The sequence below is a fragment of the Leptonotus elevatus genome, chromosome 1, assembly GCF_054856555.1.
Source record: "Leptonotus elevatus isolate MCC_2025b chromosome 1, RoL_Lele_1.0, whole genome shotgun sequence".
Classification (NCBI taxonomy): domain Eukaryota; kingdom Metazoa; phylum Chordata; class Actinopteri; order Syngnathiformes; family Syngnathidae; genus Leptonotus; species Leptonotus elevatus.
Window position 1 is genome coordinate 15,515,642 of NC_141239.1, and position 15,886 is coordinate 15,531,527.

The following is a 15,886-nucleotide window of genomic DNA, read 5'->3' on the forward strand; positions in this document are numbered from 1 at the left end:
TTTGACGTCTATAGCCGTCAATGGCAGTGAATGAGTTAAGCTCCTAAACACAGACCATGCTCGTGCCTGTTGAATGAATGAAAATGAATTCCAACCTGTATTTGGTGGGGATGGCGGATGTTAATTTAGAACCCTACCATCTCAGGGGGCGGCCATTTTGTCGCTTGCTGTTGACTGGAAATGACATCACAGTTGCCCAGGGTCAAGATAATGACCAATCGCGGTTCACCTGTTTTCTGAAGCTGAGCCATGATTGGTTGTACTTGTTATCTGAGCCCTGAGCAACTGTGATGTAATTTTCAGTCAACAGACTACAGCAAGTGGCAAAATGGCTGCCACTGAGATGAATTGATTTTGCTGCTTAACTCACTCACATTCCACAAACGCAATATTAATCAGAATACTGTGTTTGGACGAGTGGGGCTGCATTGAACATATTGCTGTAAAGAAATGTTTTAGATTGACTTATTCCCCTTTAAAATTTGTATCATTTAGTTATGTCATATTTAAAGTTTAGTTTGAAAGTTTTGGGAGAAAAAAACACACACTTCTACAGTCAGGTCCATAAATATTGGGACATCGACACAATTCTAATCTGTTTTTACCCTAAACACCACACACAACATATTAGAAATGAAGCAAGATGTGTTTTAACTGCAGATTTTTTTTTGTTGTTGCTTGAATTTGAAGGTATTTCCTTCTAAGTCAGGTGAACAGTGTAGGAATGACAACAGTTGGTAAATTTGCCACCCACTTTTTAAGGGGCCAAAAGCAATGAGACTAATAAACAATCACATATTTTGATGTCTTGTTTGTAAAAACAAGCAAGACAATACTGGAAGCATTTCCACGTATGTTATTGTGATTTTTATTCTCCTCACCGTTCAAATTTCAATTTGCTTCAAAAATTCACGGCTTGCGGGGTATTTATCGTCTGATTCCACATTACTGACAGTATATGCACAATTTAACGTTGCATATCAACCTTTTCCCATTCATTTTCAATAGGGCTGACATTGGACGTTTTCTAAGTTCCACTTTCCACGGCCACTTCCATACATACAACTCATCATCATCACCAGCTGTCTGGTACTGCTCAGTGGGTAGAATGCATTGTCCAGTAACTAGGAGGTTGTGGGTTCAAATCCCACCTCTTACTATACATTACAAATGTGTCAATGGAAATGATGCTAAGTGATTACATGCTAACCAACTTACTATCATAGTTCCACTTTTCCATCTAAATCATTGGATGCTTAGGTGGCCCTATTGACTGAATTTGTTTTTGCATTTTTCAATTGGATATCATAAGTTCCACTTTTTCATCTAAATGAATGGAGGGTACTTTCAGATAACACTTTTCCATATAAATTTCAACTTGCTTAAAAAATACCCACCTCCCGGGTTCAAGTGTTCTTTTTATTCATACAACTTTCAACTACAATTAGTACTTTGTCATTTTCACATAATTTATCTTTCAATTTACTTCAAAAGCATTCATCTTAGCATTCAGCTATTAGCATTCCCATGCAATTTCTGTAGAAGTTGCACTTAGTCTAGTTCACATCATTATTGAAATGGTTAAAAAGAAAAAAAGAAAAATATAAATCAACTTACAACCAATAGGTCTGTCTTTGTTTTTTTTTAAAGTCTGTAACAGAAAAGATTTGACGTGCATCAATAAAACAATAAATGAGACCACGTACTGTAATGGATGTGCAATTTAAAACTTTATTCAAAAATGACCCCCCATCTTCCTCAGGTTAAGAGGTTTGACAGTCTACTTTTTTATTGTACTGTAAAGTAAAGTTTATTATTATTATTATTATTAGTAGTAGTAGTAGTAGTAGTAGTAGTAGTAGGAGTAATAGTAGTAGTAGAATAAAACGAGTGCGCGTTGCCGACTACTCGCTGCATGATTTCCGGTCGACGCGGTTATTTTCATCATCCAGTTTTACGTCGTTTTCAGCTGCTTTACGGTACTACGTTCACCACGATTTCCGGCCCAAGCTACATTTGTGTTTACACTACAACCAAATAGCTAGTTAGCTAACACAAAACAGGATCACGCAAGATGCCCACGCCGAACTAATTAAACCACCCCGCCCAAGTGTAACCTTCCCCCCAGACCCCAGCTATTGTTTCCCTGGCCCCTCTCGCCATCATCATGTCGAGCGGCGCCGCTCTCCACAGTCAGATCGGCTCCATCATCACCGCCCTGTGCAACGCCGCCGCGGCGCAGATAACCAAAGTGGTGGAGGATGGCATGGTGGTCCTACGCCTGGAGGTGACCCAGCGGGAACACGAGATTCGGCGGCTGAGGAGCAGCGTGGAGGTGCTGCACGCCGAGCTGAGAGCCGCCCACCGCACGGCGGACAGCCTGCGGGAAGCGCAGCAGCAGCAACAACAGCAGCCCCAACCCCGAGGTGGGTAGGCTTGGACCCGGGTTGGAGTGCACCCCACTCGGCGTGGCTTCGTTTGATGATGCTGTTGTTGTTCTTCGTCTTTCCACGCGGACCATTTAACGTTTCACTTGTTTTTCCCAAATGGTTGTATATTTAGCCAATGGCAGTCAAATGAAGCGTACACACGAGTTTTTGTAAACATGAACCTTTCTGGTAAGTATCAAAGACGGGACAGTCTAAAAACGCTCAATGTAAAAAAACAAACCCCAACAACCTCAATGTTAGAAAACTATGACCATTCGCCACCAAAATTTACATGCACATCTGTACTTATGCCCACTAAAACCTCTGAAAATATCAAAACAATCGCAACAGCATTTTGGATTTTATAGGTATTAAGCTTTCCCCTCCCATGTTAGAAAACTGCAACTAATCGCCACCATAATTTATGTCCACACCTCTACTTATGCCCAGATCACTCTCTAAAAATATCAAAACAATCACCCTAATATTTTGGATTTTATGGGTGTTACATGTTTTCCTCTTAATCAAAAAGGTTTAACATCGATTTACAGCTAATTGAATGGTACTTTTGTCATGACCTGACGGGGTCTGTATCGCTTTTACTGGCATTAAGCAACTTTGAGGAAGGTGGCAGCAACCATGCCACACAAAGAATTACAAAGGGGGAGTGGACTTCTTTACGGTATGACAGGACAGATTGACTCTCCCGACACTTTAACCCAGGGGTTAAAGCGTCCTAGGACAGATTAATCCCCTCTCTTAGCCCCCCCCCCCCAATATTCTGCAATTAATTTATTATCTACTATATACATTTTTTTTCAAAAATATAAATTTTTTCTACACCCTTCTAGACGTTCTACACATTGTATTTTTTTATTGTATGTTTGGGGCACTGGTTGTGATATGAAAGAGGTCCGAATGCAAACGTTAAAGAAGTAATTGGTTCCCGGAGCCTGAAGGAGTTTTCTTTTTTTTTTTGCTGGTTCGAAAAAGCAGCGGCCCATATTTTGGAGCGGCGGCACACATTTTCAGGATGTTTGTGTGAAAGGGGCTTCTCCTTGTCCGTCCACAGGCGTCGCTGAGGCTAGGAGGCCCGAAAAGCTCCAAAGCGACTTTCTCGACGTGGAGGTGGCGGTGAAGCGCGAACCCGTGGAACAGGCGGTATGCGACCAACCAGGACCACCGACGGAAAGACCGCGTGAAAACCTGACTGATGTTCCGGGGGACACCCGGCAGGCGGGAGCTGCCGGCCGCGGGGCCCACCGCCACTTGTACAGCAGCATGCGGCGGCGGATGGTCAACCGGCTGCTGTTCAAGCGGGGGTTCTCCTGCCCCTTCTGCGGGAAATGTTTTGAGCATTCCGGGAACCTGGAGCGGCACAAGAGGATCCACACGGGAGAAAAGCCGTTCCGCTGCGACGTTTGCGGGAGACGCTTCAACCAGAAATGCAGCCTGAAGGAACACACCAAGATCCACCAGAGATGTAAGTCACAAGCAGTGATGCCACAGTTACTTTGAAAAAGTAACTTAGTTACTTTACTAATTACTTCTTATTTACTTGTCAATTCTTTTGCCTTGAGTTCTCCTTTAAGTCTCAAGTCAGCGACCTGTCCTTCCAGGTCTTCAGTCGGTACCAGCCGACATCCAACACCCCCGAACGGAGCACCCGAGCACCGACACCCGTGTTCCAGCAGAGGGCGACATCAGGGCGGCAACTGAGCGTATTTCCGCCAACCGTCCCGAACCATCCCGCACGCCGACGGTCAAGTCTGAGCCCGTCGAGGAGAGCGTGACGCAGCCCGAAAGGGAAGCGGCGGACAAGCAGGAGTCGCCCAGTTTACGTGACGGGACAAACGATCGGTCGCCGCAGAACGGCGCGGCGGTCCTGGCGGGAACTCAGTTTATCCCGCCTCACGCCGAGGCCTCTTGCAGCACCTTCGCCTTCCCCGGAAAGCATTTCGGAGAAAACAACAACATGATGTCACCGCAGATGGCGTACCCCCGCGCCGCCGTCGGCCCCCGAGGGCCGCTGTGGGAGCCGTGCGCCCGCCCCCGAAACGGCACGGGCTCCTTTTATCAGGGCTCCCGGCCCAAGAAGTGTTTCTTCTGCTCGTACTGCGGGAAGATGTTTGTGCGCGCCGGCCACCTGGAGCGACACTTGCGCATCCACACGGGCGAGAAGCCCTACGGGTGCCACATCTGCGGACGATGCTTCAACCAGAAGTCCAGCCTCAAGTGCCACATGAAGACGCACAGGAACGGTACGACTCATCACAAGCAGATACCGTGCACAATAGAAATAAACAACAGTGGCTAAAATCAGGAAACTCGAAAACTACAAATAAGCCACAGTCAAAAGCCGGCTAACCAATTCTTCAGCTGGCCAATTTAAGTGGCATATATTGTAGCTTTTCAAATCAGCAAAAAATCTAAAGGAAAAAAAAAATCACTTTTTTTGCTGATTTTTGTTTTTGTTTTTTTACATTAACACATTACAACACAAGACAAATATAATGACATTCAAACAAACATTTTAAATAGGGATGGGCAAGTACGGATATCAGGCATCGGGCTGATACCAGGCCTTATTTAAAAGTATCGTACTTGTGACCGATACCAATATCACCCTCTTGTGGCCGTTTTGTCATCATGTACTAGAAATGAAAATAATAGAAAATTGCCATTAACAGTTATGTCATGCAATTTTAAGGAATAATACTGAATTATATATATATATCAGGCATGTGATTTTTCCGCTAATTCGCGGAATTCCGCTTTTTTTATCTCCCCCCCCAAAAAAAAAAAAAAAAAAAAATCCGATTTCGTCTCTCTACAGCATTCCGTTTTAGTGTTTCCGCAACTGAAATGAAACCGATCTTGCGATTGGCGGAAGTCTCCGTGTTGACCAATAAGAGCGCTTGTTATAAAGGCATAGGAGTATGCCATTGTTTGTAGACCAATAAACGCGCTTGTTATAAAGGCAAGGAGTATGCCATTGTTTGTTGAGCAATAAACGCGCTTGTTATAAAGGTATAAGAGTATGCCGTTGTTCATTTCGCACACGTTTTTGCCGAGTGTTTAAAGAAAGATGTCCGTGATCGAACGCAAAGATGCTCCGCGAGTTAAGGAAATTGACAAACTCGTAAAAAACAAGTTTCGCTGGGACTGGTTAGAGAAGGATATATCGACAAATGTTGGAAAGAAGACTGTGATGAATTTGTTCAGTGACTTCATTCGGAAGATCGATCGTGCCGGGAAAGCGCTTTGCATTTGGTGCCGTGATACCATTGACTATGGTGGGAGAGGTTTCAAAGCTCTTGAAAGTCCTACTGAAGAAGCTGTCATCGTTGGTCACCAATGTCCTTGATGAGTCAGAGCTGGGGAACTATGATCTCGAGGTGAGAGAATACCAGTTGGACAGTGAGTTGCCAACACCTTTGGACTCAGAGGGGAAGGCAATTGCACTGGATCGTTGGTGGGCTCAAGTCTTTGCTGTTGGAAGATACCCAACCTTGGCCAAGATGGTGAAGGCTCTCATGAGTTGCTTCCATGGGCCTCAAGTAGAGGGGGCTTTCAGTGTCATGGGTGATGTCCTGAACCCCAGAGCATGCAGAATGGACATAGCCACATACAGTTCTATTCAGACTGTGAAATATGCCCTAAGAGCAAGAAAGACCACCTCTGTCAGCCATTTTGGCAGGAAAGACATTCTGATGGATCCTGTGCAGTCCAAACTGTGCCTAAATCTGAGGACATCCTCCAAAAGGTACAGGGAGGAGAAGGATGCAGAAGCAGCTATATTGTCTGCAAAACGAACAGAACTTGCTGTGAAACAAGACACCCAAATGAGCAAGGCTGCCTCAAGAAGAACCATCAAAGCTGCACAGAAGCAGGCTAGAAAGACCCATTCCAAAGCAATGAAGTCTAGGAGGAAGTAGTGTTTGTGTCATGTGAATGGATTGTGCTCAAGAATGAACACTTGTATATTCCTGTAAATATGTTGAATGTTTTAATGAGCAAAAAATAGAAAAACATTATTTATGACATAAATAATTTTTGAATGTGACTGATTTTGAGTTGACTAAAACTGCAATTTTATATGGGATAGTTCAATATACATTGGAAATTTATGCTGTTGTTTTGTCTATTTCTTTGTCATCTGAGTGCATTGAAAGTACTTAAAATCACGGAAAACCCATGAGCTACGGGGGGCTTCGCCCCCCTGGCCCCCCCACCAGGGCGCTGCCCTGTACCTAGCTGGGTGCCTGCGGCCCCCAGACCCCCGGCTAAATTTTCAGATAATTTCACTTTGGTCAAATCACATGCCTGATATATATGTTAATTTAAAATTATCTGTCATTGTTTTGTTTTTGGGGGGGGGGATTCATGTATCAAAAATACTAGTGGTATCGGACACTACTCAAGAGTTAATTACTCATACTGGTATTGGTCTAGAAAAAAAGTCTGATCAAACATTTCTTAATTTTAGGAAATTATAAAGTATAAAAATATTAGGGATGGGCGAGCCTTATTTTAAGGTATCGGTACGAGTCGTGACACTCGAGTGGCCGTTTTACAATCAGGGACTAGAAATGAGAAATTAAAGGCATAGAAAAGTGCCATCAATTTCATTACTATATTGGGATTTATAGGTCTTTAAAATGATCTGTCATGTTTTTGGGGGGGAATTTTATGTACAGATGGTATCATAACTGGTATCAAGAGTTGAGTATTGGTATCAGTCTAAAAAAAGTGGTATGAACATTTGTTTGACCAACATTTTTTATTTTATTTATTATAAATATTTTCTTCATTAATCGGCCAATTAATCCGTTATCACAATTTTATTCTCCCAAATATCAAATTCCGCATCAGTATTAACAAAATGTACTGTATATCTGTCGGGCCCTAAAAGTCCTCATCACATGCAAGCACACAAAAAAATCATGTCATGACTAATGTGATCACCTTTTGTCAGTTATTCTTGACAAACCGCTACTTTGCAGAATAGAAATAATCCACAAAAAGAGAAAAAAAATGGTTCATTTAATTGTGTTGTATTTCTTCTTGTTTCCAGACAAGACCGAGGAAGCACAGGGGCCACATCCCCTCATGTGCCCCATGCCAGACACTCACCCGCAGGAACCGGCGACCGATCCCCCGCTCAGACCGGCGACTTTGGCCGACCCGCTGAGCGGTCGCCCATACGCGGAGGTGGGCGAGAGCGACGCCTATTTAGACACCAGCGAGTGGCGGGATTACGCCGCCAACGGTGAGCTGGATATGCTGGATCCGTTCTCGCAGGCGGGGATGGCGACGCACGAGGACGGGACCATCCTGGACTTCGGTCAGCTGCCGTCCTCGGACTCGTCTCAGAACTGCTACATCTGTTCGTCCTGCGGGCAGAGTTTCGATTCGTTCGTTCTTTTCGAGAGGCACCAGTGCAAAAGCGAAGCGATGTTCAAGTGCGACGTCTGCGGTCGGGGCTTCGACCACGCCGACAAACTGCAGCTGCACATGACAGTCCACCAGTAGAATCAAGGTTTTTGTGCGTCTTTGAGCTCATTTCTTTCAATTTTGCCCGTGAAAATCGTTGCGGGACTGGCGCTGCACTTTCAATCGCTTCGTTGAACAAACGGTAGAGAAAAAAAACACTTAACTCATTCACTCGCAGCCATTTTCACTGAAGCAACTTTTTTCATTTGGCAGCAATTAGCATTAAAATGTAGCTAAGTTTTATCATTATTCACAAATCTGTTTAAAACTGTGGGTAAATTAGCTTTTTTCAACATGGCCCTAGTTGATCTCTTATACTTTGCTGCCAACTGCTGGCCCATTTTTGTAATTACTACCATTTATTCAACCGTTCTCTGCAGTTCAGAGGCTGCATCAAAGCTCTAGCATTGAAGAAACATTTTTTTTAAACGTATAAATACGTCTTAACACTTAAAACTTTTAAAAATAGAACATATCTATACGTGTTTGGGAACAATTGAGCTGCCGATCGCTACAACTCGCATCCCGTCACTCAACACTTGTTGACGCCCACGTCACTCACCAGGCCTGCACCTCTCATGTACCGTATCTCACAAAAGTGATTACAGATATTTCATTCTTTCCATGGGACAACACTGAAGAAATGACACTGACACAATGAAAAGTTGTCAGTGTACAGCTCGTAGAAACTGCCAATTTAAAATGACTGTTTTCAATGATTTCAGGGGGCTGCCATTTTGGCCTCATACCGCCCTTTGCTGTCGACTGAAATTGAAATCAGTCGCCTAAACCCAGAAAAAGTGTGTTGTGAGCGAGCCCTAGTGCGCTTTGATGTTATTCAAATGATACATAATGCAAAATAATCCACAGTAGTACATATCATATATCATAAAAGTCACAATACAGCTATTTAAAAAAAAATCACTACACACTATTAGGAAAAGCATTAACAAATCACGATATATATCTCTTACTGGCTTGTGGAAAGGGCCACCTTGCACAATAGAAATCAACACAATTGTTCAAAATTCACACACAATCACATTAATCCACACTCGAAAAGAGTCTGTGGCACATAAACAAATCCATTTTGTGGCTTAAGCCTTGCACAACAGAAAACAACTGAATGAGTCGAAAAAAATCCACTTACAAATGACTCAAACTATTGCACAGTTAAAACCAACAAGAACAAAACTTCGGTTGGAAATTACTTTCACGCTACCTTCGAGCTACCTCAAGAATTTAGCGTTCAACATATTTCAAACTAAGCGTGCGTGTACTTTTTACATGTTGAATTGTGTCCCTACCAGAAACTTCACAAAGTTTAAAGCAATTCACAAAATGGTGGCCTTGCTGCGGTCACTCATGCAAAATGTTATGGAGAAGTGGTTGTATTTCATTTAATTGTGTGTAATTGAGCCAGTATTTTTTTTTTAAGGAAATAGTTTGAGGAAAAGTATTAAATGTGATTGCAATGGCTTTTTCTTAGCGCTTAATGGTGTTAAAACATGTAAATATGTTATTGTTGTGTTGTTTAATTCATGTTTGTTTGAAGAGTTCAAGACCAAAGCTGTTTGTGTTTTTACAGTTTTCTTAAAAATTAATTTGAATGACCATTAAGCTGGCTAATGTTGATGCTTCCATACAAATGACTGCCGTTTCATACGAGAACCACAAGCTGGAGTTCTGATTACGTTTTGTTTTATTGATGTCACCTTTAACTGTGTGCTCATGAGTTTTTGTTTGTTTGTTTGTTTATGTAGACGATTAAAAGCAAATTGGATTGGTCAAGTGTGTCATTGTGTGGTCTGAACAGTCAAACAAAAATGATGATTTAAAAAAAAGGAAGTTAAACTGCCATTATAATCAGCAGCTATGAATATATGATTTAAGTTTATTCTGGATTTTGCTGATACACATTTACAATAACTAAAATGCTTCATCACCTATATTTTAAGTAGTTAACATTTTAATTGATTATTTACCAATTTAGTGAAAATGAGTAGATGTGAGTAGCCTATTAAGTTTGAAAGTTGATTGTGAACTACTTACTTTTCTACTTTCTACTTCTACTAAAGTCAGTCCAGCGCACTGGGTGATATTAAAAAAGAATCAAAAGATTGATGTTTCTACGGTATTTTAAAAATAATAAATTAAATTTGAGCAACTATTTGCTGTACTGCTTGTCCTCAACTTAAATTTTTTTCTTCCTATATATTAAAAATGCACTTTGGTATGGTAGGTAGTTTAGTCACATTTATGATAATTTTCCCCCATCCATCCATCTTTTACTCCTTAATATTTATTGTTATATGTGGTCAAATTCGTCACTGCGTCAACATAAAAACATAAACTATTTATTATTTTTAAACGTCAACTCCTGTTTACGTAACACACAAGGAAATGCGTCATTACGTTTTTACAAACGTCATGGGCGTTTAGTGGCTCGGTTACGCTAAGCCCCTCCCCCTTGCGGAAGTGAACGTGTTATTCGGGATGGAACATTTTCCACAGCATCCTCGTGCCATTTAAACAACGTCTAGCTTTAAAAGCACACATTTATTGTCTTTTTTTCTCATGTGAGTGTGCTTGTAGCGTGTAAGGAAACATGGCGTGCGTCGCTTTTCAAACGCAGCTTTCGTCCATCATGGAGGTTTTGGTGAAGGCGGCGGTGGCCGAAATCAGCAAGCTGGTCGATGACAATAGCGCCTTCCTGCACTTGGAAATCTCGCGGAAGCAGAGCGAGAACGAGATGTTGAAGAGGAAGCTGCTAGCGGTGGAGAATAAAAACGCGCAGATGCAGCGAGTTTTCGGTAAGGAACACCAGAATGAGGACGACGACTCCTTGATGTGAAAGAAATTGTATTCACGGAAGCACTACAAGAATACCACAAAACACGGTTAGGGTATCAAATGGGGGTTTCAAGATGGGGTTAGGGTGTCAAAGGAGGGTTTCAAGTTAGGTTTACGTTTTCAAATGAGGGTTTCGAGACTGGGTTACTGTATAAACAAAACAAGGCATTCAAGTCAGGGTTATAAAGCAAGGGTTAGGGTTTTAAATGAGGGTTTTGAGTCTTATTTAAAAAAAAAAAAGGTTCAAGAGTAGTTTAGGTTTTCCAAACAAGGGTTGGTTTTATCAATTATGCAGGGTTGGGGTTCAAAGTAAAGTTTTAAGCCTGGTTTATGCGTGGTTTCAAATTAGGCTTTTAAACCAGGATTGTGGTTTCAAAATAGGGTTTCAAGTCTAGGTTTGCGTTTTTAATTGGGATTTGGGTTAACGTTTCAAACAAAAGTTTTGAGCCAGGGTAAGGATTTCAGGTTACAATGTCAAAGTAGGGTATTTAGACCCAAGTTTTGGGATCCAAACTTTGGATAGGGTTTTAAAGTCTCTCTAATTAAGGGGACGACTGTGTAGTAATTAAGGTCGTAGCACTGTATAAGTTAACATGCCAGACAACATATGAAGCCTGCTACTTCTAAGGCGGCATATTAGCATTTACCAAAAAAATGTTTACCAAAACATGCCAAATAAATTGCTTTTCTTGTGTCCAGAAAACTTGGTAGACGACGGAGGAAGCGCTGCCCATCCTACAAGAGGAATCAAAGTGAGTTACACGAAACCCTTTCACACTGTCTTGTTAATTCACACCAGTGTTAACATAGCAGAATGGCATCTATGCTGGATTTAGCACAGTGGCTGAATCTCTCTGTCTGCGGCGCGTGTGTAACTGCTCACCCCTCCCCTCTCTACTCATCTGAGACCCCCGTGTAGTTCCCCTTTGAACAAAAAAGAGCATGTGAGACGCGCGCTGCGACATGGTGTTTTGTGTTTGGTGTCAACCTAGAGTTCGGATTTTGAAGTTCACTGTAATGGTCCATCTTGTCCTGTTAAGTGTCCTGAGGTGGAAGACGCCAACGCTTCGTTCACCATCAAAGAAGAGGGTCCGGATGAGGTTCTGTGGATCAGCAATCCCGTCTGCCCTGGTCAGTACGGAACACACTTTTGGATGTGAAACTCGAGCTAAATGCTAACATGCTAACTTGTTTTTTTTTTTCTGTACTGGGCAGTGGCAGGTTCATCTTTGCAGTACGCGAACGTGTCCGAAAGGTTCGAGGACGACCGGCAGAAGACTGCGTCAGACTTTGAGGTAAGCGGCCTCCACATGCTTGTCAAGACGGAGAAAGAGGAGACGGCGTCGGGTGGTTTTGGTCGGGACGGTTGCCAGCTGGGCGCCGCCAAGCAAAACCAACTGACCGACTTGTCTCTGGACGAGCGGGACCACCAGCTGTGGTCGTCCATCATCGACGGCGACGACATCGACTCTGCTTTCCCGGACTTTTCCAGTGTTGTGGATGAGTACTCGGACGCCTTCCCGGAGCAGCCGCGCAAATCGGCGGCGTTGTCGCAGCCGTCCTGTAACGGCGTTTTTGACGGCGAGTACCTCAAAGACCCACACTCGGACGCCTTTCCACCAAGACCGCAGTCGGACCCGCGCAAGGAGCAGGTCTATCCGCAGAGGCGTCCCCAAGTCGGCGAACCGTCGGACGTGCCGGCGGCGACCGCCTCGCAGGTCGCTTTCGTTGCTACCCACCGTCCCTTCCCGCGGGGCTTCGCCTGCGCGCAGTGCGGCAAGACCTTCTCGCGCTTGCACCAGTTCAAGCTGCACCAGCAGAGCCACAAGCGCAAGCGGGCCTTCTGGTGCGCCGTGTGCGGGAAAGGCTTCCAGTGCTCGTCGCACCTCAGCATCCACCACCGCACGCACACCGGCGAGAAGCCGTACGGCTGCCTGCAGTGCGGAAAGCGCTTCACGCAGCAGAGCAGCCTGCGCGTGCACCAGCGCACGCACAGCGGCGAGCGGCCGTACAACTGCGCCGATTGCGGCAAGACCTTCATCCTCATGCACCACCTCAAACGACACCGCGTCATCCACACGTACGGCTAACGCACTTCGCCGGCTTGGTGCTACATTGTACAGTTTTGTTTTTGACTATGCAAGAAGAAGTAATGCCGTTTTAAATCCCCAAATTGAATTTGACTGCCTTTCCTGTAAGCGTACAGTTTTGACAGGAACGTAAATGACTCATCAGTCTGCTGTTGCCGGAAGCTCAAGTTTACGGAAAGCCGCATGACTCAAGTTTTGACTTCTTCATGGGGAATTTCCTCTGTGACGTCTCCTTTGATTAAATTATTCTTGTTCAAAAGATCACGTTGGTGTGTTGTCGTGGCATTTAGGGTATGCCTCATCATTAGAAAATACTTTTAGAGTAGTGATAAAAGTATTACTATTTACAAGGTTCAATCAGGGATTAGGGTTTCAAATAGGAATGGGTGAGTACCAGGCCAATACCAATCTTATTTTTATTATTTATTTTATTTATTTTGACTTCCAAGTCCTCCTCAGCAGTAGGCGGCGCTATACCGTGACCATTTGACACATCGGCAGTAAGGTTTTGTTCAAAATGTTTTGTCAGAAATTTTATTTATCAAAAGTACTACAGGTATCGGTACTCGGTATCAGTGAGTCCTCAAAGAGTGAATAATACTCTTATCAGTCTGGGGGAAAAAAAGTGGTATTGAACATCCCTGGTTTCATATGGGCTATTCAAATTTGGGTCTTCAAACTGGCTAGAAGTTTGAGTTAGGGATTTGAATTCAAATGTGAACAACAAAAAAGCATCACAAAGGCTCTATTTCACAAATACAGTAACTTGACGGTACACAGTTTTCTGGAACATTCAGTGTGTTCTAGAAGTTGCCACCAGGAGGCAGTCTAATGTTTGACTGCCGCAGCTTCAACAGGTAACTAGACATACAACATGCAAACTCCACACAGGAAGGTAGGAGCCCACATTGAAACCCAGAATATCTGAACCACGAGGCAGTTTTGCTAACCACTAGTGCTTCCTCATTCATTTTCTCCCCATCAAAATTCGACACACAACATCCCATAATAACAACGGAAACACGTTTTCGTTATTGGCTACTGTGTGTGGAATTCTAAGGAGAAGAACGTGGTTAAGCGTTGTGAATAATTGACAGTTGCACTGCATGTAGCAAACAAATATAACTTTGATATACTGTGCACGTTTACGTGTAGAGCATAGTTGTATATGTGGATGCGGTGTCGTTGGTGTTGCCTTCACTGACAGTTTGGCACTTTTATGCTGGCGTGGCTGCTCAATAGTCAACACAGTCCGTTTCAATGACTTCCTCTTGCTAACAAGGCCTGTCTGTCTGCATGTTTTCTCTGCATACTTGGGTGTGCGTGTGTGAGAAAACCCCCAAGTTAATGCAAGACAGCATTCTTGGACTGATGGGGAAATGTTCAAAAAGAAATCCAAAATTAGTTGTCAGGTTTTGATTTCGTTTTAAATTAGAAAGAAAGGGTAAGGCCATAAAAAAAAAATTCTGTCTAGAAAAATATGTATTTTTTGTTTTCATTTTCTTAAAAAGAATCCATGTACCATAATCTGCATTTCACATAGAAAACGGATGGAAATTATGACCTATAAAAAGAAAAAATTATTACTTTTTTTTTTAAAAATAACACCCTATCTTTAAAACTGATCAGTTTGACCCACGGCATAAATTATAATACATGATTTAAAATATATAGTATAAGAACTTTAAAAAAAAAAATCATCCATGTCACTCAAGTTTTTAAGTATGTTTTTGAATGCCTTGAAGACTTTTCTTTAAAATGTTCAGTATAACATGCAAAAATTAACAGGTGGGTCTCAATATATAAATGAATATTCCCAAAAACGTCATGTTTGTTCAACCATTAACATTGTATCATCAAAGAGAGCAAGGTATGTTTTTGAATGCCTTGAAGACTTTTCTTTAAAATGTTCAGTATAACATGCAAAAATTAACAGGTGGGTCTCAATATATAAATGAATATTCCCAAAAACGTCATGTTTGTTCAACCATTAACATTGTATCATCAAAGAGAGCAAGCCATTTTTAATTATTTACTCAATAATTCGTAAAAATTAGACCCACACCAATTGTATCTTTAAAAATAAAAAGCAACATTTTGACTTGTAAGGTTTTGGCCTGACGCCAGCTGTACAGTATATACAATACAGCTCAAATTAAAAAAATTACCGTAATAAGTGTACTCTTATACAAGGAAATCTCTAATTGCTAATATTAATTTATGCCTGCAATTGTAATATAATGATTTTATATTGCTAACACATACTGTACTGAGTGCGATTTCCTGTTCTATGGTTATGGCCATGTTTCCTGGCACTGATTTGAGTGGATGACATCACATGCAAAAAAATAATTTGAATTCTTGATAGAGCTGATGTACAAAGCGCTTGCCAAAATGAGATGTAGTGAAAACACCTGAAAATGTTCTTCTGTGGCCACCAGGCAAACGTTGAGCTCATAAAACTTGTCACGACCTTGTACGGGCAGCCACTGTATCGCCTGATGTCACGGAAAAAAGTTTTCCCATCTGGTTAGACGAGGAAGGGGGAAGGGGCTGTTTGGGTTGGGAAAAAAAAGAAGGAAAACGGGCCAATGGGAGATAAGATGAAGGACGAGCCTCCTGGAAATAGCGTCTAGTATCCTAAACTTAAAAGGGAAGTTCAACCCAATTGTTTTCTTTACAGTATGTTGTAAGCACCCAAAGTCGGCTAAACACAGCCTTCTGATTAATATTACATTTGTGCAATATGAATTAAGCAGCAAAATCAACCCGTTTTTATCCATTTTGTCACTCGCTGTCAACTGAAAATGACAAGTTGCTCAGAGCAACGGCCAATCACGGCTCACCTGTTTTTTTTGGTCACATGACATTCACAAGCTGTGCCACGATTGGTCGTTACCCGAGCCCTGAGAAACTGCGATGTCATTTTCAGTCAACATTAACCCATTCACTGCCATTGACGTCAAAAATTCATTTGAACTATTTCTATCATTCACTGCCATTGACGTCAAAAATTCA

At 42.4% G+C, this 15,886-nt stretch overlaps 2 protein-coding genes across 2 annotated transcripts; both read left to right on the forward strand.

Annotated features, from left to right (window-relative positions):
- The first annotated feature begins 1,968 nt into the window (after positions 1-1,968).
- Positions 1,969-9,716, forward strand: LOC147181030 (uncharacterized). The gene is made up of 4 exons (XM_086058860.1): positions 1,969-2,426; positions 3,502-3,912; positions 4,049-4,690; positions 7,507-9,716. Exons 1-4 carry the CDS (start codon positions 2,168-2,170, stop codon positions 7,962-7,964), a joined length of 1,770 nt encoding a protein of 589 aa, XP_085914986.1. The 5' UTR covers positions 1,969-2,167; the 3' UTR covers positions 7,965-9,716.
- A 687-nt stretch (positions 9,717-10,403) lies between these two features.
- LOC147181031 (uncharacterized) lies at positions 10,404-13,132 on the forward strand. The gene is made up of 4 exons (XM_086081826.1): positions 10,404-10,738; positions 11,478-11,530; positions 11,819-11,909; positions 11,994-13,132. The coding sequence occupies exons 1-4, from the start codon at positions 10,534-10,536 to the stop codon at positions 12,866-12,868; spliced, it is 1,224 nt and encodes a 407-aa protein (XP_085937952.1). The 5' UTR covers positions 10,404-10,533; the 3' UTR covers positions 12,869-13,132.
- The last annotated feature ends 2,754 nt before the right edge of the window (positions 13,133-15,886 follow it).

Excerpts from the sequence above, each read along its gene's own strand:
- LOC147181030 (XM_086058860.1), top strand. The coding sequence starts at position 2,168 with ATGTCGAGCGGCGCCGCTCTCCACAGTCAGATCGGCTCCATCATCACC. Across the intron at positions 2,427-3,501 it reads ACAGCAGCCCCAACCCCGAG|GCGTCGCTGAGGCTAGGAGG; the intron begins GTGGGTAGGCTT and ends GTCCGTCCACAG. Across the intron at positions 4,691-7,506 it reads CATGAAGACGCACAGGAACG|ACAAGACCGAGGAAGCACAG; the intron begins GTACGACTCATC and ends TCTTGTTTCCAG.
- LOC147181031 (XM_086081826.1), top strand. The coding sequence starts at position 10,534 with ATGGCGTGCGTCGCTTTTCAAACGCAGCTTTCGTCCATCATGGAGGTT. Across the intron at positions 11,531-11,818 it reads ATCCTACAAGAGGAATCAAA|TGTCCTGAGGTGGAAGACGC; the intron begins GTGAGTTACACG and ends TGTCCTGTTAAG. Across the intron at positions 11,910-11,993 it reads CAGCAATCCCGTCTGCCCTG|TGGCAGGTTCATCTTTGCAG; the intron begins GTCAGTACGGAA and ends TGTACTGGGCAG.